The 26,506-nt window shown below is 51.1% G+C and overlaps 1 protein-coding gene across 2 annotated transcripts in view; it reads right to left on the bottom strand.

Moving 5' to 3' along the window:
* Nucleotides 1-1,806: 1,806 nt before the first annotated feature.
* The window catches only part of LOC140386518 (free fatty acid receptor 2-like), a 42,186-nt gene continuing 17,486 nt past the window's right edge, over nucleotides 1,807-26,506 (bottom strand). For both annotated transcript variants that reach the window (XM_072468922.1, XM_072468921.1), the window contains exon 2: nucleotides 1,807-5,002. In XM_072468922.1, the coding sequence (XP_072325023.1) occupies nucleotides 4,007-4,987 (981 nt within the window). In that variant the 5' untranslated portion in view covers nucleotides 4,988-5,002 and the 3' untranslated portion in view covers nucleotides 1,807-4,006. The remainder of the gene's footprint in view (nucleotides 5,003-26,506) is intronic.

Raw genomic sequence — 26,506 nt, 5'->3', positions numbered from 1 at the left:
TGCTAGGATATACCCTATTGGACCAACCGCTGCTCCTGGACGAGTCGGAAGAGGGTAGGACTGGGGACTGATATGGATGGTTGGGGAACAGGAGGGGCGCAGTGCTGAGGATTAAAAGCACTGTGGTGAGGAGGATTTGGGCGGAGGGGGTGGGGGATACACTGGGTTCTGTGGAGTGAGGTGATGAGAAGGGTGAATTCAACCTCCTATTGCACATGGATGAGCTTTAATTCAAGACAGTGCATAGGGTGCACATGCCTCAGTCGAGGGTGTGGGTCCTTTCAAGGGGTGGCTGATGAATGCGAGAAGTGCGGGCGAGGGCCGGCGAATCATGCGCACATGATCTGGGGTTGCGAGAAGCTGGAGGGTTACTGGCACATTGTTTAAAATTGTGGGGGTGGAGGTCAGGCCAGACCCAATGGTGGCGGTCTTTGGGGTATTGGAAATGCCGGAGCTGGTGGAGGGGAAGGGGTCGATGTTGTGATCTTCCCCTTTCTAATTACCCGGCGAAGGATCTTGCTGAATTGGAGGTCAGACAACACCGCCGGGGGTGGCGGCCTGACTGGGGGAACCTGTATGACTTGAGGGAGTCGGAGGAGGGCTTCGAGGCACGGTGGGGTTGTTCATGACAATGTTCGCGGAACTATTTGTCGCGGGGCAATGGGGAGGTTAGGGGGTAAATCGGGGACAAATGGTACAAACTTTGGATTGTGGAGTGTGTTGTTGTGTATGTTACTATTTTTACACATGTTTGTAATTAAATACATTAAAAAAAAAAGACGATCATGAGTTGTTATTGATCAAACTCTTTACTAGATTAACATTGCATCTGTCACAAGTCGGAGTGGATTCCGGAAACCCGGGGTCGGTGCATCCCCACGTTGCCGTGGTCAGAATGACGGTGAGTCCTGTCGCAGCCACCAGGTGTGCGGGAGGTGTAATCACGCGGCACCCTCACCTTCGACCCTGCCCCTCCTCCCGCCCCCACAGCTCAACATGCTCGCTGCCATTGGACACCTGGCACGTCCATCTTCGCGGCGCCCCTTCCACGGCCAATCAAAAAGGCAGCAGTCTCCTCGTCACCCGATTGGATGGCCCAAACTGTCCGTCCGACAGCAGCCCGCCCCCCTCTCCCACAAGATCCCCCGTGAACAATAAATAACAAAGACGTCATCAGAACCGGCCGAGTCCGTCAACACCACCAGCGGCTGCTCTCCCCGTTTCTTTCTTTGCAAGTTCCTCAACGTGGCCGCCTTTGGCAAATCCGGAAAGCAAAGCTTCACAGGGGTTTTGACGGCGGGGCGGGGGGGGGGGGGGATTGTGCGGATGAACCTTTTTACACAGCGTGAGGTAATGACCTGGAACTCGCTGCCCTGGGGCGGGGGCGGGGGGGGGGGGGGGGGAAGCGGAGACGATGAACGATTTCAAAAGGAAATTGGACAGAGATTTGAGAGAAATAAACTTGCAGAGATGCAGGATAGAGCGATGGGGGGGGGGGGGGGGGGGAATGGACTGGCTGGCTTGATCTACACTGAGACAGCATAGACTGGATGGACTGAATGGCCTTCTCCGGTGCCGGAATGAGTCATTTTTCCCCTCTGACCCCAGGAAGGTTTTACGTCCTTTTAATGTTCTCAGTTTCCAGCAGAGAAGTCTGAATCTCTTCTTATGTTCCCACCATTGAGAAGAGACTTGTGAATACCACTTTTGGGCAGCGCAGTGGTTAGCATTCATTCAGCCTCCTCGAGCCTGTTACACAGGAACAGGAGGAGGCCCATTCACCCCCTTGAGCCTGTTACACAGGAACAGGAGGTATATTCAGTCCCCTCGAGCCTGTTACACAGGCAGAGGAGGAGGCCCATTCTGTCCCCTCGAGCCTGTTACACAGGCAGAGGAGGAGGCCCATTCAGTCCCCTCGAGCCTGTTACACAGGAACAGGAGGAGGCCCATTCACCCCCTTGAGCCTGTTACACAGGAACAGGAGGTACATTCAGCCCTCTTGAGCCTGTTACACAGGAATAGGAGGTGCATTCAGCCCTCTTGAGCCTGTTACACAGGAACAGGAGGAGGCCCATTCATCCCCTCGAGCCTGTTACACAGGAACAGGAGGAGGCCCATTCATCCCCTCGAGCCTGTTACACAGGAACAGGAGGAGGCCCATTCACCCCCTTGAGCCTGTTACACAGGAACAGGAGGTACATTCAGTCCCCTCGAGCCTGTTACACAGGCAGAGGAGGAGGCCTATTCAGTCCCTCGAGCCTGTTACAGGCAGAGGAGGAGGCCCATTCAGTCCCCTCGAGCCTGTTACACAGGAACAGGAGGAGGCTCATTCACCCCCTTGAGCCTGTTACACAGGAACAGGAGGTACATTCAGCCCTCTTGAGCCTGTTACACAGGAACAGGAGGTACATTCAGCCCCTTTGAGCCTGTTTCATAGGAATAGGAGGTACATTCAGCCCTCTTGAGCCTGTTACACAGGAACAGGAGGTACATTCAGCCCTCTTGAGCCTGTTACACAGGAACAGGAGGTACATTCAGTCCCCTCGAGCCTGTTACACAGGCAGAGGAGGAGGCCCATTCAGTCCCCTCAAGCCTGTTACACAGCAGAGGAGGAGGCCCATTCAGTCCCCTCGAGACTCTTTTGGGCAGCACAGTGGCGCAGTGGTTAGCATTCATTCAGCCTCCTCGAGCCTGTTACACAGGAACAGGAGGAGGCCCATTCACCCCCTTGAGCCTGTTACACAGGAACAGGAGGTACATTCAGCCCTCTTGAGCCTGTTACACAGGAACAGGAGGTACATTCAGCCCTCTTGAGCCTGTTACACAGGAACAGGAGGTACATTCAGTCCCCTCGAGCCTGTTACACAGGCAGAGGAGGAGGCCCATTCAGTCCCCTCAAGCCTGTTACACAGCAGAGGAGGAGGCCCATTCAGTCCCCTCGAGACTCTTTTGGGCAGCACAGTGGCGCAGTGGTTAGCATTCATTCAGCCTCCTCGAGCCTGTTACACAGGAACAGGAGGAGGCCCATTCACCCCCTTGAGCCTGTTACACAGGAACAGGAGGTACATTCAGCCCTCTTGAGCCTGTTACACAGGAACAGGAGGTACATTCAGCCCCTTTGAGCCTGTTACACAGGAACAGGAGGTACATTCAGCCCTCTTGAGCCTGTTACACAGGAACAGGAGGTACATTCAGCCCCCTCGAGCCTGTTACACAGGCAGAGGAGGAGGCCCATTCAGTCCTTCTCAAACATATTACACAGGAACAGGGGGAGGCCCATTGAGCCCACCTCGAACACTTTGCACAGTAGCACGAGGAGGTCCATTCAGCCCCCCCTCAAACCTGTTCTACCGGAACAGGTGGAGGCCCATTTAGCCCCCCTCAAACCTGTTATACAGGAACAGGAGGAGGCCCATTTAGCTCCCTCGAACCTATTAGATAGGAACAGGAGGAGGTACATTCAGCCCCGTCAAGCCTGTTTGGAACAGGAGTAGGCCCATTCAGTCACCCTCAAGCTTGTTACACAGGAACAGAGGATGGCCCATTCAGCACCCTTGAATCTGGGGGAGAGATAGGCAGACAGAGAGTGAGAGTGGGGAGAGAGGCGGAGAGTAAGGGGCAGAGAGAGAGGCAGAAAGACAGGGGAGTAGAGAGAAAGAGAGGGGTGCAAAGAGAGAGAGGGTGGAGATAGAAGAGCAGAGAAAAAGGGGACAGAGAGGAGCAGAGAGCAAGAGAGATCAGAAAGAGGGGCAGAGAGAGAGATGGAGGCGGAGAGCGAAAGAGGGGTGAAGAGATAGAAGGGCAGAGAGGGAGGTGTTGAGATTTCAGGGAGGGAGATCCTGGACTTTGATCCCCCGGTGAGATGAAATTAATGAAAATGAAATGAAAATTGCTTATTGTCACAAGCAGGCTTCAAATTAAGTTACTGTGAAAAGCCCCTAGTCGCCACATTCTGGCACCTGTTCGGGCGAGGGTCGAGGGAGTGGAGTGAGAGGCCCCCCCCTGGCTACAGTTTGGAGCTTTGGGTATGCTTGAAGGACTTTTCCCTCAGAGCCTCGTTCCGCTTGCGGAGGTAGGTGACGAAGAGATGGACGGGTCTGAGGGAGCTGAGTTCCTGCGTCAGGCCAGACAGGCAGCCCTTGCAGGTCCTCTTGACAGCAGTGGAGGAGAAGTAAAAGATGATGGGGTCCAGGCTGGTGTTGAAGGTGCTAAGCAGCAGGGCGTCGGTCCGCCAGGAAGGGCTCGTGTTCTGGATGAAGCCCACAAAGTGTGATATGTTGTATGGGGCGAAGCAGAGCAGGAAGACGAAGAGGGTGGTGAGGACCAGGCCGATGGCACGCTGCTTCTTCTCCGGGCTGATGTGCGCCGACGACAGGAGGATGCGCACAAAGCTGGCATAGCAGAAGGTGGTGATGAGGAAGGGCAGGAAGAAGAGCACAATGCCCAACTCGAGCCGGAACGGGAGGAGGATCTTCAACTGGCTCTCGGTGAAGCTGTCATAACAGACGGTCTTGTTGGAGCTGTGATTGCTCACGCGGCTCAACTCCGTGATGTACACAATGCTGCAGTGTGAAAAGGCACACACCCAGAGCAGGAAGCTGACCAAGACGCCGTAGACGGGCTTCCTGTACATGTTGTACTTGATGGGGAACGCCACACCTAGGTACCTGTCGACACTGACCGCCGTGAGGAACAGGATGCTGCTGTAGATGGCGCTGAAGTAAAAGAGGCCGCTGAGGGGACACAGGAAGGTGGGCAAGGTCCAGAGGCTGCTCTTGACCGACTCGACGATCTTAAACGGCAGGAAGAGGAGGAAAGCCAAGTCGGAGATGGTCAAGTTGATGAGGAAGATAATGTTGGGCCCGGCCCTCTGCCTGGCCTTGCACAGAAAGGCGTACAGGGCCAAAATGTTGAAGGGGAGGCCGGTGAGGAGGGCAATGACGTAAATGATGACGTGGAGCTTGTTAGAGAAGGCGAGCTCGGCCATGCTCGGACATGTCAGCTGCAAATAAAAAGAGCGAGATCGTCAGTGAGTGAGGCAATTTGACACCTCAGATTTCACACAGCCTCCATGATGTTAATGTTGCCAGTGTTGTACAGTGAGAGAACCGTCCCCACCAGTACTGTGCTCCAGTGTTATATAGTGGCAGACTCGGCCCCACCAGTACTGTACCCCAGTGTTACACAGTGACAGACCTGCATCCACCAGTACTCGATCCAAGTGTTATACAGTGACAGACCTATCCCCACCAGTACTACACCCCAATGATATGCAGAGACAGACCTGTCCCCATCAGTAGTGTACCCCAGTGTTATACAGAGACAGACACAGAGGGGAGAGGGACACGGAGGGGGGAGGGACACGGAGGGCGGAGGAAATGATGGGAGGAAAAGAGGGGAAGGAAAAGTGGGAGAGGGAGGGAAAGAGGGGGAGGGAGGGAAAGAGTGGGGAGGGAGGGAAAAGAGGAGAGGAGTGGAGGGAAAGATGGTCGGATAATGAGGAGAAGGGTGTGGATGGGCAGAGGAGTTGGTGAGGGAGGGGACTGTTGGGTGTGAAGGGTGTGAGTGGGGGGGAAAGTCGGTGGGAGGTTACAGAGCTAGGGAGGGTTATATGGCCTGGAGGATGTTACCCGTGACAGACATGTCCCCACCAGTATTGTGCCCCAGTGTTACACAGTGACAGATATGTCCCCACCAATACTGAACCAATAAGACCATAAGACATAGGAGCAGAAGTAGGCCACTCGGCCCATCGAGTCTGCTCTGCCATTCGATCATGGCTGATATTTGTCACAGCCCCTTTCTCCTGCCTTCTCCCCATAACTCCTGATCCCCTTATTAATCAAGAACCTATCTATCTCTGTCTTAAAGACACTCAGTGAATTGGCCTCCACAGCCTTCTGCAGCAAAGAGTTCCACAGATTCACCACCCTCTGGCTGTAGAAATTCCTCCTTATCTCTGTTTTAAAGGAGCAGAGACAAAGAGGGAACAGACAGAGAGAGCCAGAGAGAGAGGGACGGTGAGAGAGAGGATCAGAGAGACAGACAAGTCCCCAGTGGTACTAAATCCAGTGTTACTCAGTGATAGACCTGTCCCCACCAAGACTGTACCCCAGTGTTATACAGTGATCGACCCGTCCCCACCAGTATTGCACCTCAGTGTTATACAGTGACACACACTTCCCAACTAGTAATGTACCCCAGAATTATTCATTCACAGACATGTCCGCACCAGTACTGTACCCCAATGTTTTTAAAAAAACATTTTATTAGGGTATTTGAAGTTTTTATAATAATAATAACGATAACAGCAACATAAACATGGTCCATAAAACAATTCCATCCCTATCCCATTCCCTATCCTCCTCCACAATAGTCCTCAATACCGGGGCCCCGCAAGGCTGCGTACTTAGCCCCTACTCTGCTCCCTGTACACACACGACTGCATGGCAAAATTATTTGGTTCCAACTCCATCTACAAGTTTGCTGACAATATGACCATAGTGGGCCGGATCTCGAATAACGATGAGTCAGAATACAGGAGGGAGATAGAGAACCTAGTGGAGTGGTGCAGCAACAACAATCTCTCCCTCAATGCCAGCAAAACTAAAGAGTTGGTCATTGACTTCAGGAAGCAAAGTACTGTACACACCCCTGTCAGCATCAACGGGGCCGAGGTGGAGATGGTTAGCAGTTTCAAAATCCTAGGGGTGCACATCACCAAAAATCTGTCCTGGTCCACCCACGTCGACACTACCACCAAGAAAGCACAACAGTGCCTATACTTCCTCAGGAAACTAAGGAAATTCGGCATGTCCACATGAACTCTTACTAACTTTTACAGATGCACCATAGAAAGCATCCTATCTGGCTGCATCACAGCCTGGTATGGCAACTGCTCGGCCCAGGACCGCAAGAAATTTCAGAGAGTTGTGAACACTGCCCAGTCCATCACACAAACCTGCCTCCCATCCATTGACTCCATCTACACCTCCCGCCGCCTGGGGAAAGCAGGCAGCATAATCAAAGACCCCTCCCACCCGGCTTACTCACTCTTCCAACTTCTTCCATCGGGCAGGAGATACAGAAGTCTGAGAACACACACGAACAGACTCAAAAACAGCTTCATCCCGCTGTTACCAGACTCCTAAATGACCCTCTTATGGACTGACTTCATTAACACTACTCCCTGTATGCTTCATCCGATGCCGGTGCTTATGTAGTTACAGTGTATACCTTGTGTTGCCCTATTATGTATTTTCTTTTGATCCCATGCACTTAATGATCTGTTGACCTGCTCGCAGAAAAATACTTTTCACTGTACCTCGGTACACGTGACAATAAACAAATCCAATCCAATCCATTCTTCGCAACCCAAACAGTAAAACAATAGCCTAGCCCCCCCCCCCCCTCTTCCCGAGTGCCTCTGCTGACATTTTAATTTTCTCTGAGAAAGTCGACGAATAGCTGCCACCTCTGGCCTCGGCACCACCCGTGTTTTAAGTACCGTGGATATAGCCTTAGCAAAGCCCTGCCAGAAACCTCTAAGCTTTGGGCATGCCCAAAACATGTGGACATGATTTGCTGAACCTCCCATGCACCTCGCACACCTTTCCTCTAAAAACTTGCTCATCCTAGCCGCTGTCATGTGTGCCCGGTGGACTACCTTGAATTGTATCAGGCTAAGCCTGGCACATGATGAGGATGTGTTAACCCTACTTAAAGCATCCGCCCACAAACCCGCCTCTATCTCTCCCCCTAGTTCATCTTCCCACTTGCCCTTTAGTTCCTCTGTCTGAATTTCCTCCGACTCCATACGTTCTTTGTCGATATCTGTGTGGTGAACCACTGTAATAGGGGATGTAAGGTAGGACCTGCACTACAGGTTCGCCGGTAACTCCTGCCGGCTGGCTCCACCCACTAGGAACTGTATAAATATGCATGACCTCCAGTGCCCTGCCATTTCGCCAGCTGCAGCAGGAGGCCTCGCATCTGACTGTAATAAAGCCACAGTTGGACCCAACTTTAGTCTTTGTGCAATTGATCGTGCATCAATTTATTACAGTCAGATTTTCCACAGAATGGATATCAGAATTAAGCCCGATCGCCTGCAGCTGGATCCGCACTCGCCCGACTCCAGAAAAGACTTTACATAAGAACTAGGAGCAGGAGTAGGCCATCTGGCCCCTCGAGCCTGCTCCGCCATTTAATGAGATCATGGCTGATCTTTGTGGACTCAGCTCCACTCTCCAGCCCGTACACCATATCCCCGAATCCCTTTACTCTTTAGAAAGGTATCTATTTCTTAAAAACGTTTAAAGAAGGAGCCTCAACTGCTTCACTGGGCAAGGAATTCCAGAGATTCACAACCCTTTGGGTGAAGAAGTTCCTCCTACACTCCATCCTAAATCTACTTCCCCTTATTTTGAGGCTATGCCCCCTAGTTCTGCTTTCCCTGACCAGTGGAAACAACCTGCCCGCACCTACCCTATCTATTCCCTTCATAATTTTATATGTTTCAATAAGATCCCCCCGCATCCTTCTAAACTCCAATGAGTACAGTCCCAGTCTACTCAACCTCTCGTCATAATCTAATCCCCTCAACTCTGGGATCAACCTAGTGAATCTCCTCTGCACTCCCTCCAGTGCCAATATGTCCTTTCTTAGGTAAGGAGACCAAAACTGAACACAATACTCCAGATGTGGCCTCACCAACACCCTATACAATTTCAGCATAACCTCCCTAGTCTTGAACTCCATCCCTCTAGCAACGAAAGACAAAACTCGATTAGCCTTCTTAATCACCTGTTGCACCTGCACACCAACATTTTGCGACTCGTGCACCAGCACACCCAGGTCCCTCTGCACAGCAGCATGTTTTAACATCTTGCCGTTTAAATAATAATCCATTCTGCAGTTATTCCTCCCAAAATGGATAGCCGCACACTTGGCAACATTGAATTCCATCTGCCAGACCCTAGCCCATTCACCTAACCTATCCAAATCCTTCTGCAGACTTCCGGTATCCTCTGCACTTTTTGCTTTACCACTCATCTTAGTGTCGTCTGCAAACTTTGCCACATTGCACTTGGTCCCCAACTCCAAATCATCGATGTAAATTGTGAACAACTGCGGGCCCAACACTGATCCTTGAGGGACCCCACTAGTTACAGGTTGCCAACCAGAGAAACACCCATTTATCCCCACTCTCTGCTTTCTGTTAGTTAACCAATCCTCTACCCATGCTACCACTTTACCCTCAATGCCATGCATCTTTAGTTTATGCAGCAACCTTTTGTGAGGCACCTTGTCAAAAGCTTTCTGGAAATCCAGATATACCACATCCATTGGCTCCCTGTTATCTACTGCACTGGTAACGTCCTCAAAAAATTCTACCAAATTAGTCAGACATGACCTACCCTTTGTGAACCCATGCTGCGTCTGCCCAATGGGACAATTTCCCTCCAAGTGCCCCGCTATTTCCTCCTTAATGATAGATTCCAGCATTTTCCCTACAACCGAAGTTAAGCTTACCGGCCTATAATTACCCGCTTTCTGCCGACCTCCTTTTTTAAACAGTGGTGTCACGTTTGCTACTTTCCAATCCTCTGGGACCACCCCAGAGTCTAGTGAATTTTGATAAATTATCACTAGTGCGTTTACAATTTCCCTAGCCATCTCTTTTAACACTCTGGGATGCATCCCATCAGGGCCAGGAGACGTGTCTACCTTTAGCCCCATTAGCTTGCCCAATACTGCCTCCTTAGTGATTACAATCATCGCAAGGTCCTCACCTATCATATCTTTATTTCCATCAGTCACTGGCATGTTATTTGTGTCCTCCACTGTGAAGACTGACCCAAAAAACCTGTTCAGCTCCTCAGCCATTTCCCCGTCTCCTGTTATTAAATCTCCCGTCTCATCTTCCAAAGGACCTTAGCCACTCTTTTTTGTCTTATATATTTGTAGAAGCTTTTACTATCTGCTTTTATGTTCTGAGCCAGTTTACTTTCATAGTCTACCTTACACTTTATAGCTTTTTTAGTAGCTTCCTGTTGTCCCCTAAAGACTTCCCAGTCCTCTAGTCTCCCACTATTTTTTGCCACTTTGTATGTTTTTTCCTTCAATTTGATACTCTCCCTCACCTCCTTAGATATCCACGGTCGATTTTTCCCCTTTCTACCGTCTTTCTTTTTTGTCGGTATGAACCTTTTCTGAACACTGAAAGATCGCTCGGAAGGTTCTCCACTGTTCCTCAACTGCTTCACCATGAAGTCTTTGTTCCCAGTCTACCTTAGCTAGTTCTTCTCTCATCCCATTGTAATCGCCTTTGTTTAAGCACAAAACACTAGTGTTTGATTTTACCTTGTCATCCTCCAACTGTATTTTAAATTCCACCATATTGTGGTCGCTCCTTCCAAGAGGATCCCGAACTATGAGATCACTAATCAATCCCGCCTCATTACACAGGACCAGATCTAGGACTGCTTGTTCCCTTGTAGGTTCCATTACATACTGTTCCAGGAAATTATCCCGGGCACATTCTATAAACTCCTCCTCAAGGCTGCCTTTACCAACCTGGTTAAACCAATCGATATGCAGATTAAAATCTCCCATGATAACCGCTGTACCATTTCTACATGCATCGTTATTTCTTTGCTTATTGCCTGCCCTACCATCCTGTTACTATTTGGTGGCCTGTAGACTACTCCTATCAGTGACCTTTTCGCCTTACTATTCCTGATTTCCACCCAAATTGATTCAACCTTGTCCTCCATAGCACCAATATCATCCCTTACTATCCCTGGCCCGGATGCCATCCTTAAACAACAAAGCTACACCACCGCACTTACCGTCCATTCTATCCTTTCGTATAGTCTGATACCCTCGGATATTTAACTCCCAGTCGTGACCATCTTTTAACCATGTTTCAGTAATGGCCACTAAATCATAGTCATTCACGATGATTTGCGCCATCAACTCATTCACCTTATTCCGTATACTACGAGCATTCAGGTAAAGTACACTTACGCTGTTTTTTATGTCTTTGTTATGAATCCTAACACCTTGATCAGTAACTTTTCGCAAATTATTTTTCCTCTTGCCCTTTCTCCTAATTTTCCTTGTCTTTGAACCCATATCTCTACATAATAACCTGTCACGTAACCTGCTGCCTTGATAACCATTATACTGTCCATAGCTTTACACTTCCCTTCCCCCCAACTTGCTAGTTTAAAGTCCTTGTGACCAACCCATTTATCCTATTCGCTAGAACACTGGTCCCAGAATGGTTCAGGTGAAGACCGTCCCAACGGTACAGGTCCCTCCTGCCCCAGTACTGATGCCAATGCCCCATGAAATGGAATCCCTCTTTCCCGCACCACTCCTTTAGCCACGTGTTAACTTCCCTAATTTTCTCAACCCTATGCCAATTGGCACGTGGCTCAGGTAGTAATCCAGAGATTATAACCCTGGAGGACCTGTTCTTTAATTTAGTCCCTAGTGTTTGATAATCCCTAAATAGGTCCTCTTTCCTAGTCTTACCTATGTTGTTAATCCAAACGTGGACTACAACAACTGGATCCTCCCCTTCCCTCTCCAAAATCCTTTCAAGCCGATCAGAGATGTCCCTCACCCTGGCACCGGGCAGGCAACATACCATGCGGGACTCTCGATCTGGCTTACAAAGGATGCCATCAATCCCCCTAATTATAGAATCCCCTATAACTACCACTTGTCTTTTTGCTCCCCCCTCTTGAATGGCTTCCTGTACCACGGTGCAGTGGTCAGTCAACAGATCCTCCCTACAGCCCTCTTCCTCATCCACACAGGGAGCAAGTACCTCATACCTGTTGTACAAGGTCAAGGGCTGAGGCTCCTCAACTCCTAAACTCAGGATCCCCCTACCTGCCTCCCTTGCAGTCACACCACTCTGTCCCTGACCACTGTCCGAATTAACAGTACTTATTCTACCGGGTGTGACTGCCTCCTGAAACAAAGCGTCCAGGTAATTTTCCCCCTCCCTGCTCTGCTGCAGTGTGTGCAGCTCGGTCTCCAGCTCATCAATTCTGAGCCGAAGTTCCTCAAGCAGCCAACACTTGCTGCAGATGTGGTCACTGACAGTCTCAATGGGATCCACCAGTTCCATCATCATACAGCAACAGCACATCACCTGTCCAGCCATATTCAATTGGTTAATTAATTTAAATAATTAAAAAAATTTTTTTTAAATATAAATAACCCGAACACCAACAAAAACACAGCCCTCTCTCGCCACTCACCCAAACTCAGTCACTCACCTAAACTCAGATGCACTCTATTCCAATCAGCACTCAGTCACTCACCTAAACTCAGATGCACTCTGTTCCAATCAGCACTCCGTGACTAAAGGCACTCCTGCCACACCTTTTGTGGACTCGCCTCTCCCAGCACTGTCCCTGCTCTCTCTCCTCCCGTGCTTTTTAAATCTCCCGGCTCTCTCCTCCTGCGCTGTTTTTGCTGTCCCGGCTCTCTCTCCTCTCGCGCTGTTTTAGCTGTTTACTCACTGGCTAGCATGTTTTGAGGCCTACATCAAGGCTGCGGTCCCCGAGCCAATGGAGGCTCAGAAGATAAACGTCCTGTACTCCAGACTGAGCTCCAGCATGTTCCCGTTGATCCAAGACGCCACAAATTACACCAAAGCAATGGAACTCCTGAAGGAACACTACGCGCAGAAGGCGAACACGCTCTTCGCCAGGCATGTACTCGCCACCCGCTCGCAACTACCTGGTGAGTCCATCGAAGACTTCTGGCGGGCCCTAATTCCACTCGTCCGGGACTGTGACTGGCCATAACGCCGCCGAACACGCAAATCTCCTCATGCGCGATGCCTTCGTGACGGGGATTGCGTCGGATGGCATCCGAGAATGATTACTGGAAGGGGCCTCGCTCGAACTGGCGGAGATGAAAACCTTGGCACTCTCCATGACGGTTGCATCCCGTAACGTACAATCGTACCCCTCCCGCCGTGCTGCCCACCCTTCTACTCCTTCCTACCCCTCCTGGACCCCGTCGACGACCTCCTCGGCCGTGGCCCTGCCTTCCCAATACGCCTGCGCCGCACGCCGATACGCGCACCCCAAGGGTCCCCGCTGCTACTTCTACGATCAGCAGAAGCTGCTACTTCTGCAGTGAGCAGAAGAACCCCCGCCAACACTGCCCGGTCCGCACTGCAGTTTGTAAAGCCTGCAGTAAAAAGGGCCACTTCTCGGCTGTGTGCCAGGCCTGCGCAGTCGCTGCGATCGCGCCCGCTATCGCCCCCTCCCCCACGCCAGATGCACAATGGGAGCCGCCATCTTCTCCCGGGTCCATGTGCGACCAATGGGCACTGCCATCTTGTCCCCCTTCGGCCACGTGCGCCCCATGGGCGCCGTCATCGTCCCGACCCCGCAATGTGCGCACCATGGGCGCCGCCATCTGGTCCCCCACATTGTCTCTGGATATCCTGACATCGGAACCACACACACTCGCCACCTGAAGCATCCGATGGCTACCCGCAGCTCGTTTCGATGACGCTGGACCAATCTCGCCCGCACAACCTGGCCACTGCATCGACGACGGTTAAAATCAACGGCCACGCGACTTCGTGCCTGCTGGACTCCGGGTGCACCGAAAGTTTCGTTCACCCAGATACGGTAAGACCTCGCGGTCCACCCTGCCAATCAAAGGATCTCCCTTGCCTCCGGATCCCACTCCGTCCTGATCCGAGGCTTTTGTACAGTCACCCTCACGGTCCAGGGCGTAGAATTTAGTAACTTCCGCCTCTTATGTTCTTCCTAATCTCTGCGCTGCACTCCTGTTGGGCCTGGACTTCCAGTGCAACCTCCAAAGCCTCACCCTCAAATTCGGCGGGCCCGTCCCTTACCATTTGCGTCCTCGCGACCCTCAAGGTCGACCCCCCCTCACTTTTTGCTAATCTAACTGTGGATTACAAGCCCATTGCCACTAGGAGCAGACGGTACAGCACCCAGGACAAGACCTTCATCAGGTCCGAAGTCCAGCGGCTGCTTAAGGTGGGTATTATCGAGGCCAGCAACAGCCCCTGGAGAGCCCAAGTGATAGTGGTTAAAACTGGGGAGAAACAGGATGGTCGTAGACTACAGCCAGACCATCAATCGGTACACGCAGCTCGACGCGTACCCCCTCCCACGCATATCTGATATGGTCAATCAGATTGCGCAGTACCGGGTCTTCTCAACAATTGACCTGAAATCCGCCTACCACCAGCTCCCCATCCGGAAGTTGGACCGGCCATACACTGCCTTCGAGGCGGATGGTCGCCTCTCCCACTTCTTTAGAGTCCCTTTCGGTGTCACAAATGGGGTCTCGGTCTTCCAAAGAGAGATGGGCCGAATGGTCGACCAGTACGGTTTGCGGGCCACCTTTCCGTACTTAGCTAATGTCACCATCTGCGGCCATGACCAGCAGGACCACGATGCCAACCTCAATAAACTCCTCCGCACTGCCACTCTTCTCAACCTGACCTACAACAAAGAGAAGTGTGTGTTCAGCATGACCCGGTTAGCCATTCTCATCTACATAGACCAAAATGGACTTCTCGGGCCCGACCCCGACCGCATGCGCCCCCTCATGGAACTTCCCCTCCCCCACTGCCCCAAGGCCCTCAAACGCTGCCTGGAGTTCTTTTCCTACTACGCTCAGTGGGTCCCAAACTATGCGGACAAGGCCCGCCCACTCATTCAGTCCACCCAATTCCCCCTTGCGGCCGAGGCACAAAATGCTTTCACCCGCATCAGAGCAGACATCGCCAAGGCCGGGATGCGCGCAGTGGATGAGTCACTGCCTTTCCAAGTAGAAAGCGACGCTTCAGATGTCGCACTTGCCGCCACTCTAAACCAGGCAGGCAGACCCGTGGCATTCTTTTCCCGCACCCTTCATGCCTCGGAAATTCGACACTCATCTGTCGAAAAGGAGGCCCAAGCTATCGTTGAAGCTGTGCGGCATTGGAGGCATTACCTGGCGGTAAGAGATACACTCTCCTTACGGAGCAACGGTCGGTAGCCTTCATGTTCAATAACACACAGCGGGGCAAGATCAAAAATGATAAAATCTTGCGGTGGAGAATCGAGCTCTCCACCTATAATTACGAGATCTTGTATCGCCCCGGTAAACTCAACGAGCCCCCAGACGCCCTCTCCCGAGGTACATGTGCCAGCGCACAAGTGGACCAACTCCAGGCCCTACACGACAGCCTTTGTCACCAGGGGGTCACTCGATTGTACCATCTGGTCAAAGCTCGCAATCTGCCCTACTCCGTCGAGGAAGTAAGGACAGTCACCAGGGACTGCCAGGTCTGTGCGGAGTGCAAGCCGCACTTCTACCGGCCGGACCGTGCGCGCCTGGTGAAGGCTTCCCACCCCTTTGAACTCCTCGGCGTGGATTTCAAAGGGCCCCTCCCCTCCACCGACCCTAACACGTACATTCTCAGTGTGGTCGATGAGTACTCCAGATTCCCCTTCGCCATCCCGTGCCCCGATAAGACGCCTGCCACCGTCATCAAGGCCCTCAGCACCATCTTCACTCTGTTCGGTTTCCCCGCCTACATCCACAGTGACAGGGGATCCTCATTCATGAGCGATGAGCTGCATCAGTTCCTGCTCAGCAGGGGTATAGCTTCCAGCAGGACGACCAGCTACAACCCCCGGGGAAATGGGCAAGTAGAACGGGAGAATGGGACGGTTTGGAGGGCCGTCCAGCTGGCCCTACGGTCCAGGAACCTCCCAGCCTCTTGCTGGCAGGAGGTCCTCCCTGACGCTCTGCACTCCATCCAGTCACTATTGTGCACCGCCACTAATAACACACCCCATGAACGTGTTTCTACCTTCCCCAGGAAGTCCACATCTGGGGTGTCGCTCCCGACTTGTCTGCTCCAGGACCGGTCCTTCTCCGTAGGCACGCCCGACTCCACATTGCGGACCCCTTGGTGGACAGGGTTCACCTGCTCCGCGCCAACCCTCAATATGCCTACGTTAAGTTCCATGACGGCTGCCAAGATACTGTCTCACTCAGGGACCTGGCACCGTCAAGTTCCACACCAACACCCCCCCCCCCCACCCCCACCACCGCGCTGCCAATATTGACCCCACCAAACCACCCACCCTTTTCCGCACAAGAGGACTTCTGCACGCGCCCGGAGTTCCCCGATGACTGGCCAGCATCAGCACCGCCATCGGTGCCACCTCCACCACCGCCAGCACCGACTTCGCCGCCACCGTTACGCCGCTCCCAACGAAGCACCAAAGCACTGGACCGGCTGAACCTTTGACGGACTCCGGACCGTCAACATGGACTTTTCTTTCCCTACCACTGTACATAATTGCACTAATTGTATATAGTTTCACGTCACCCCCGCCGGACTCATTTTTAACAGGGGAGTGAATGTGGTGAACCACTGTAATAGGAGATGTAAGGTAGGACCTGCGCTACAGCTTCGCCGATAGCTCCTGCCGGCTGGCTCCGCCCACGGAGAACTGTATAAATATGCATGACCTCCAGTGCCCTGCCATTTCGCCAGCTGCAGCAGGAGGCCACGCATCTGACTGTAATAAAGCCACAGTTGTACCCAACTTTAGTCTTTGTGCAATTGATCATGCATCAATCCGGTACCTTCCCCTCTCCCACCCATGTTCTGGAAACTACCCTGTCCTGTGTCCCCCGTGGTGGCAGAAGCGGGAAGGTCGGAATCTGCTTTCTCAGAAAATCCCATACCTGCACATACCTAAACCCATTCCCTGCCATCAGTTCAAATTTCTCCTCCAAAGCCTTCAAGCTAGGGAAGCTCCCGTCCATAAATAGATCTCTCATCCTCTCGTTTCCTGCTCTCTGCCATCTCCAAAACCCTCCATCCAGCCTTCCTGACACAAACGGATGGTTGTTGTAAATTGGGGCCCAGACCGATGCTCCCTCCACTCTCCTATATTTCCTCCACTGCCCCCAGACTCTCAGAGCTGCCACTACCACTGGGCTTATGGAGTATCGGGCCGGTGAGAACGGCAGAGGTGCCGTTATCAGTGCCCCCAGACTTGTGTCCTTGCATGATGTCACCTCTACTCGCTCCCACGCCGACCCCCACCCTACTACCCACTTCCTAATCATGGCTACATTAGCTGCCCAGTAGTAGTTGCAAACGTTCGGCAGCGCTCACCCACCCTCCCCCCGACTTCACTCGCGGGGTTTTACCCGCCCACACAAAACCCGAAAACACCTTATTCACCCGTTTAAAAAAGGCTCTCAGGATGAAGATGGGGAGATACTGAAAGACAAACAGGAATCTGGGGAGGACCGTCATTTTCACGGTCTGTACCCTCCCCACCAGTGACAGCGGGAGCATGTCCCACCTCTTAAAGTCCTCCTTCATTTGTTCTACTGGTCGGGGCAGGTTTAACTTGTGCAATGTCTCCCATTCCTGAGCCACCTGGATTCCCAGATATCGAAAGCTCCTTCCTACCATTCTAAACGGCAGCTCTCCCAGTCTCCTCTCCTGCCCTCTCGCCCGGATCGCAAACATCTCACTTTTCACCATGTTCATTCAATTTATACCCCGAAAACCTGCCAAATTCCCCTAAATCCGCATAACCGTCCCCATCCCCTCTTAACGGGTCCGAAATGTACAGGAGCAGGTCAACCGCGTAAAGCGAGACCCGGTGCTCCGCCCCCCCCGGACCAGCCCTTTCCAGTTCCTAGAGGCTCTTAACGCCATGGCCAATGGCGCTAAGGCCAGAGCAAACAACAGCGGGCAGAGGGGACCCCCTTGCCTTGTCCCTCGGTGCAGCTCAAAATAGCCCGACCTTAGCCGATTTGTGCGCACTCTTGCTACTGGTGCCTGATACAGCAACCGCACCCAATCAATGAAACCCTGTCCAAACCCGAACCTTCCTAACACCTCCCACAAATAATTCCACTCCACCCAATCAAAAGCCTTGTCCATATCCAGAGCAACCACCACCTCCATCTCCCCCCCCCCCCCCACCCCCCACCTCTCTGAGGGCTTCACGATAACGTTTGAGAGCCTTCTAACATTGGCCGTGAGTTGCCTGCCTTTTACAAACCCTGTCTGGTCTTCCCCTATCACCCCCAGGACACAGTCCTCTATCCTTGTGGCCAGTACCGTAGCCAGCCGTTTGGCGTCCACATTCAATAGGGAGATCAGCCTGTATGACCCGCATAGCTCAGGGTCCTTCCCCGGCTTCAGAATCAGTGAGATCAAGGCCTGCGACATTGTTGGGGGAAGTACTCCCCGCTCCCTTGCCTCATTAAATGCCCTCACCAGTAGTGGGCCCAATATCTCTGAGAACTGCTTGTGGAACTGTACCCCAGTGTTATACAGTGGTAGACAGTATCCACCAGTACTGTACTCCAGTGTTATACAGTGGTAGACCCATCCCCACCAGCACTGTACCCCAGTGTTATACAGTGGTAGACGTGTTCCCACCAGTACTGTACTCCAGTGTTATACAGTGGTAGACATGTTCCCACCAGTACTGTACCCCAGTGTTATATAGTGACAGACCTGTCCCCACCAGTACTGTAACCCAGTGTTATACAGTGGTAAACATGTCCCACCAGTACTGTACCCCAGTGTTACATAGTGACAGACCTGTCCCCACCAGTACTGTAACCCAGTGTTCAACAGTGGCAGACCCATCCCCACCAGTACTGTACCCCAGTGTTACAATAGTGACAGACCTGTCCCCACCAGTACTGTAACCCAGTGTTCAACAGTGGCAGACATATCCCACCAGTACTGTACCCCAGTGTTATATAGTGACAGACGCGTCCCCACCAGTACTGTAACGCAGTGTTATACAGTGGCAGACCCATCCCCACCAGTACTGTAACCCAGTGTTATACAGTGGTAGACATGTTCCCACCAGCACTGTACCCCAGTGTTATACACTGACAGACCTGTCCCCACCAGTACTGTACCCCAGTGTTATATAGTGACAGACCTGTCCCCACCAGTACTGTACCCCAGTGTTATATAGTGACAGACCTGTCCCCACCAGTACTGTAACCCAGTGTTACACAGTGGCAGACCCAACCCCACCAGTACTGTACCCCAGTGTTATATAGTGGTAGGCATGTTCCCACCAGCACTGTACCCCAGTGTTATACACTGACAGACCTGTCCCCACCAGTACTGTACCCCAGTGTTATACAGTGGTAGACATGCCCCACCAGTACTGTACCCCAGTGTTATACAGTGGTATACATGTTCCCACCAGTACTGTACCCCAGTGTTATATAGTGACAGAGCAGTCCCCACCCGTACTGTAACGCAGTGTTATACAGTGGTAGACCCATCCCCACCAGTACTGTACTCCAGTGTTATACAGTGGCAGACCCGTCCCCACCAGTACTGTACCCCAGTGTTATACAGTGGTAGACATGCCCCACCAGTACTGTACCCCAGTGTTATATAGTGACAGACCTGTCCCCACCAGTACTGTAACCCAGTGTTAAACAGTGGCAGACCCATCCCCACCAGTACTGTAACGCAGTGTTATACAGTGGCAGACATGTCCCACCAGTACTGTACCCCAGTGTTATATAGTGACAGACCTGTCCCCACCAGTACTGTACCCAGTGTTATACAGTGGCAGACCCAACCCCACCAGTACTGTACCCCAGTGTTATATAGTGGTAGACCCATCCCCACCCGTACTGTAACACAGTGTTATATTGGTACCTGGGACTTCAATGTTGTGGCCATTTCGGAGACATGGATAGAGCAGGGACAGGAATGGATGTTGCAGGTTCCGGGGTTTAGGTGTTTTAGTAAGCTCAGAGAAGGAGGCAAAAGAGGGGGAGGTGTGGCGCTGCTAGTCCAGAGCAGTATTACGGTGGCGGAAAGGATGCTAGATGGGGACTCTTCTTCCGAGGTAGTATGGGCTGAAGTTAGAAACAGGAAAGGAGAGGTCACCCTGTTGGGAGTTTTTTATAGGCCTCCTAATAGTTCTAGGGATGTAGAGGAAAGGATGGCGAAGATGATTCTGGATAAGAGCGAAAGTAACAGGGTAGTTATTATGGGAGACTTTAACTTTCCAAATATTGACTGGAAAAGATATAGTTCGAGTACAATAGATGGGTCGTTTTTTGTACAGTGTGTGCAGGAGGGTTTCCTGAAACAATATGTTGACAGGCCAACAAGAGGCGAGGCCACGTTGAATTTGGTTTTGGGTAATGAACCAGGCCAGGTGTTGGATTTGGAGGTAGGAGAGCACTTTGGGGACAGTGACCACAATTTGGTGACGTTTACGTTAATGATGGAAAGGGATAAGTATACACTGCAGGGCAAGAGTTATAGCTGGGGGAAGGGCAATTATGATGCCATTAGACGTGACTTGGGGGGGGATAAGGTGGAGAAGTAGGCTGCAAGTGTTGGGCACACTGGATAAGTGGGGCTTGTTCAAGGATCAGCTACTGCGTGTTCTTGATAAGTATGTACCGGTCAGGCAGGGAGGAAGGCGTCGAGCGAGAGAACCGTGGTTTACCAAGGAAGTGGAATCTCTCGTTAAGAGGAAGAAGGAGGCCTATGTGAAGATGAGGTGCGAAGTTTCAGTTGGGGCGATGGATAGTTACAAGGTAGCAAGGAAGGATCTAAAGAGAGAGCTAAGACGAGCAAGGAGGGGACATGAGAAGTATTTGGCAGGAAGGATCAAGGAAAACCCAAAAGCTTTCTATAGGTATGTCAGGAATAAGCGAATGACTAGGGAAAGAGTAGGACTAGTCAAGGATAGGGATGGGAAATTGTGTGTGGAGTCTGAAGAGATAGGCGAGATACTAAATGAATATTTTTTGTCAGTATTCACTCAGGAAAAAGATAATGTTGTGGAGGAGAATGCTGAGCCCCAGGCTAATAGAATAGATGGCATTGAGGTACGTAGGGAAGAGGTGTTGGCAATTCTGGACAGGCTGAAAATAGATAAGTCCCCGGGACCTGATGGGATTTATCCTAGGATTCTATGGGAGGCCAGGGAAGAAATTGCCGGACCTTTGGCTTTGATTTTTATGTCATCATTGGCTACAGGAATAGTGCCAGAGGACTGGAGGACAGCAAATGTGGTCCCTTTGTTCAAAAAGGGGAGCAGAGACAACTCTGGCAACTATAGACCGGTGAGCTTCACGTCTGTAGTGGGTAAAGTCTTGGAGGGGATTATAAGAGACAAGATTTATAATCATCTAGATAGGAATAATATGATCAGGGATAGTCAGCATGGCTTTGTGAAGGGTAGGTCATGCCTCACTAACCTTATCGAGTTCTTTGAGAAGGTGACTGAACAGGTAGACGAGGGTAGAGCAGTTGATGTGGTGTATATGGATTTCAGCAAAGCGTTTGATAAGGTTCCCCACGGTAGGCTATTGCAGAAAATACAGAGGCTGGGGATTGAGGGTGATTTAGAGATGTGGATCAGAAATTGGCTAGCTGAAAGAAGACAGAGGGTGGTGGTTGATGGGAAATGTTCAGAATGGAGTACAGTCACAAGTGGAGTACCACAAGGATCTGTTCTGGGGCCGTTGCTGTTTGTCATTTTTATCAATGACCTAGAGGAAGGCGCAGAAGGGTGGGTGAGTAAATTTGCAGACGATACTAAAGTCGGTGGTGTTGTCGATAGTGTGGAAGGATGTAGCAGGTTACAGAGGGATATAGATAAGCTGCAGAGCTGGGCTGAGAGGTGGCATATGGAGTTTAATGTAGAGAAGTGTGAGGTGATTCACTTTGGAAGGAATAACAGGAATGCGGAATATTTGGCTAATGGTAAAGTTCTTGAAAGTGTGGATGAGCAGAGGGATCTAGGTGTCCATGTACATAGATCCCTGAAAGTTGCCACCCAGGTTGATAGGGTTGTGAAGAAGGCCTATGGAGTGTTGGCCTTTATTGGTAGAGGGATTGAGTTCTGGAGTCGGGAGGTCATGTTGCAGCTGTACAGAACTCTGGTACGGCCGCATTTGGAGTATTGCGTACAGTTCTGGTCACCGCATTATAGGAAGGACGTGGAGGCTTTGGAGCGGGTGCAGAGGAGATTTACCAGGATGTTGCCTGGTATGGAGGGAAAATCTTATGAGGAAAGGCTGATGGACTTGAGGTTGTTTTCGTTGGAGAGAAGAAGGTTAAGAGGAGACTTAATAGAGGCATACAAAATGATCAGGGGGTTGGATAGGGTGGACAGTGAGAGCCTTCTCCCGCGGATGGAAATGGCTGGCACGAGGGGACATAGCTTTAAACTGAGGGGTAATAGATATAGGACAGAGGTCAGAGGTAGATTCTTTACGCAAAGAGTAGTGAGGCCGTGGAATGCCCTACCTGCTACAGTAGTGAACTCGCCAACATTGAGGGCATTTAAAAGTTTATTGGATAAACATATGGATGATAATGGCATAGTGTAGGTTAGATGGCTTTTGTTTCGGTGCAACATCGTGGGCCGAAGGGCCTGTACTGCGCTGTATTGTTCTATGTTCTATGTTCTATATAGTGGTAGACATGTTCCCATCAGTACTGTACCCCAGTGTTATACAGTGGTAGACATGTTCCCACCTGTACTGTATCCCAGTGTTATATAGTGGCAGACCCGTCCCCACCAGTACTGTACCCCAGTGTTATACAGTGGTAGACATGTTCCCACCAGTACTGTACCCCAGTGTTATACAGTGGCAGACCCGTCCCCACCAGTACTGTACCCCAGTGTTATACAGTGGTAGACATGTTCCCACCAGTACTGTACCCCAGTGTTATATAGTGACAGAGCAGTCCCCACCCGTACTGTAATGCAGTGTTATACAGTGGCAGATCCGTCCCCACCAGTACTGTACCCCAGTGTTATACAGTTGCAGACCCGACCCCACCAGGGGCTGGTTTAGCACACTGGGCTAAATCGCTGGCTTTTAAAGCAGACCAAGCAGGCCAGCAGCACGGTTCAATTCCCGTACCAGCCTCCCCGAACAGGCGCCGGAATGTGGCGACTAGGGGCTTTTCACAGTAACTTCATTGAACTTAACTTCTTGTGACAATGAGCGATTTTCATATCATTTCATTTCACCAGTACTGTACCCGAGTGTAATACAGTTGCAGACCCGTCCCCACCAGTACTGTACCCCAGTGTTATACAGTGACAGACCCGTCCCCACCAGTACTGTACCCCAGTGTTATACAGTTGCAGACCCGCCACCACCAGTACTGCACCCCAGTGTTATACAGTTGCAGACCCGTCACCACCAGTACTGTACCCCAATGTTATACAGTTGCAGACCTGTCACCACCAGTACTGTAACCCAGTGTTAAACAGTTGCAGACCCATCCCCACCAGTACTGTACCCCAGTGTTATAGTGACAGACCTGTCCCCACCAGTACTGTACCCCAGTGTTGAATAGTGGCAGACCCATCCCCACCAGTACTGTATCCCAGGGTTATAAAGTGACAGACCCATCCCCACCAGTACTGTACCCCATTGTTATAGTAACAGAGCTGTCCCGCCCAGTATTGTACCCCAGTGTTATACAGTGGTGGTCCCGCCCCCACCAGTACTGTACCCCTGTGTTATATAGTGACAGAGCAGTCCCCACCCGTACTGTAACGCAGTGTTATACAGTGGCAGACCCATCCCACCAGTACTGTACCCCATTGTTATAGTGGCAGACCCGCCACCACCAGTACTGTACCCCAGTGTTATAGTGGCAGACCTGTCCCGACCAGCACTGTTATACAGTAGAAGACCCATTCCACCGCAGTTCTGTACCCCAGTTTTATACAGTGACAGACCTGTCCCCACCAGTATTGTAACCCAGTGTTTTACAGTGGAAGACTAATCCCACCCCAGTATTGTATCCCAGTGCTATACAGAAACAGACCAGTCACCACCAGTACTGTACCCTCATGTTATTCGGTGACATACCCATCTCCACCAGTACTGCACCCCAGTGTTATACAGTAACAGACTTGTCCCCATCAGTACAGTACCCAAGTGTTATACAGTGACAGACCCATCCCAATTACGACAGTACTATCCCCCAGTATTATACAGTGACAGACCTATCCCCAGCAGTACCGAACCCCAGTATTATGCAGTATCAGACCGGGCCAACAGTACTGTACCGCAGTATTATGCAGTGACAGACCCAACCCCAGCAGTACTGTATCCCAGTGTTAAACAGTGGCAGACCGTCCCCACCAGTACTGTACCCAGTGTTATATAGTGACAGACCCGACCCCACCAGTACTGTAACACAGTGTTATATAGTGAGAGACCCATTTCCACCAGTACTGTACCCCAGTGACAGACTTTCCACACCAGTACTGTACCCCAGTGTTATACAGTGATAGACCCATTCCCACCAGTACTGTGCCCCAGTGTTACACAGTGATAGACCCGTTCCCACCAGTACTGTGCCTCAGTGTTATACAGTGACAGACCTGTCCCCACCAGTACTTTATCCTCGTGTTGTACAGTGATAGACCCGTCCCCACCGGTACTGTACCCCAGTGTTATACAGTGATAGACCCGTTCCCACCAGTACTGTGCCCCAGTGTTACACAGTGATAGACCCGTTCCCACCAGTACTGTGCCTCAGTGTTATATAGTGACAGACCTGTTCCCACCAGTACTTTATCCTGATGTTGTACAGTGATAGACCCGTCCCCACCAGCACTGTACCCAGTGTTACACAGTGATTGACCTGTCCTCACCAGCACTGTACCCAGTGTTATAGTGATAGTTCCGTCCTCACCAGCACTGTACCCAGTGTTATAGTGATAGTTCAGTCCTCACCAGCACTGTACCCAGTGTTATAGTGATAGTTCCGTCCTCACCAGCACTGTACCCAGTGTTATAGCGATAGTTCCGTCCTCACCAGCACTGTACCCAGTGTTATAGTGATAGTTCTGTCCTCACCAGCACTGTACCCAGTGTGATAGTGATAGTTCAGTCCTCACCAGCACTGTACCCAGTGTTATAGTGATAGTTCTGTCCTCACCAGCACTGTACCCAGTGTTATAGTGATAGTTCCGTCCTCACCAGCACTGTACCCAGTGTTATAGTGATAGTTCCGTCCTCACCAGCACTGTACCCAGTGTTATAGTGATAGTTCTGTCCTCACCAGCACTGTACCCAGTGTGATAGTGATAGTTCCGTCCTCACCAGCACTGTACCCAGTGTGATAGTGATAGTTCAGTCCTCACCAGCACTGTACCCAGTGTTATAGCGATAGTTCCGTCCTCACCAGCACTGTACCCAGTGTTATAGTGATAGTTCTGTCCTCACCAGCACTGTACCCAGTGTTATAGTGATAGTTCTGTCCTCACCAGCACTGTACCCAGTGTGATAGTGATAGTTCAGTCCTCACCAGCACTGTACCCAGTGTTATAGTGATAGTTCCGTCCTCACCAGCACTGTACCCAGTGTTATAGCGATAGTTCCGTCCTCACCAGCACTGTACCCAGTGTTATAGCGATAGTTCCGTCCTCACCAGCACTGTACCCAGTGTTATAGTGATAGTTCTGTCCTCACCAGCACTGTACCCAGTGTTATAGTGATAGTTCCGTCCTCACCAGCACTGTACCCAGTGTTATAGTGATAGTTCCGTCCTCACCAACACTGTACCCAGTGTTATAGTAATAGTTCCGTCCTCATCTGCACTGTACCCAGTGTTATAGTGATAGTTCCGTCCTCACCAGCACTGTACCCAGTGTTATAGTGATAGTTCCGTCCTCACCAGCACTGTACCCAGTGTTATAGTGATAGTTCCGTCCTCACCAGCACTGTACCCAGTGTGATAGTGATAGTTCCGTCCTCATCTGCACTGTACCCAGTGTTATAGTGATAGTTCCGTCCTCACCAGCACTGTACCCAGTGTGATAGTGATAGTTCCGTCCTCATCTGCACTGTACCCAGTGTTATAGTGATAGTTCCGTCCTCACCAGCACTGTACCCAGTGTTATAGTGATAGTTCCGTCCTCACCAGCACTGTACCCAGTGTTATAGTGATAGTTCCGTCCTCACCAGCACTGTACCCAGTGTGATAGTGATAGTTCCGTCCTCACCAGCACTGTACCCAGTGTTATAGTGATAGTTCCGTCCTCACCAGCACTGTACCCAGTGTTATAGTGATAGTTCCGTCCTCACCAGCACTGTACCCAGTGTTATAGTGATAGTTCCGTCCTCACCAGCACTGTACCCAGTGTTATAGTGATAGTTCCGTCCTCACCTACACTGTACCCAGTGTTATAGTGATAGTTCCGTCCTCACCAGCACTGTACCCAGTGTTATAGTGATAGTTCCGTCCTCACCATTACTGTATCCCAGTGTTTTTAAAAAATATTTTATTCAGGCGTTTGCACAAATAAACAACAAACAGAACAAATGAAAGGAGAAGCACGGTAGCACAGTGGTTAGCACAGTTGCTTCACAGCTCCAGGGTCCCAGGTTCGAGTCCGGCTTGGCTCACTGTCTGTGC

Source organism: Scyliorhinus torazame, chromosome 12, assembly GCF_047496885.1.
Source record: "Scyliorhinus torazame isolate Kashiwa2021f chromosome 12, sScyTor2.1, whole genome shotgun sequence".
Lineage (NCBI taxonomy): Eukaryota > Metazoa > Chordata > Chondrichthyes > Carcharhiniformes > Scyliorhinidae > Scyliorhinus > Scyliorhinus torazame.
The sequence above is the reverse complement of the archived record's forward strand: the minus strand, read 5'-3'. Positions and strand labels throughout refer to the sequence as shown.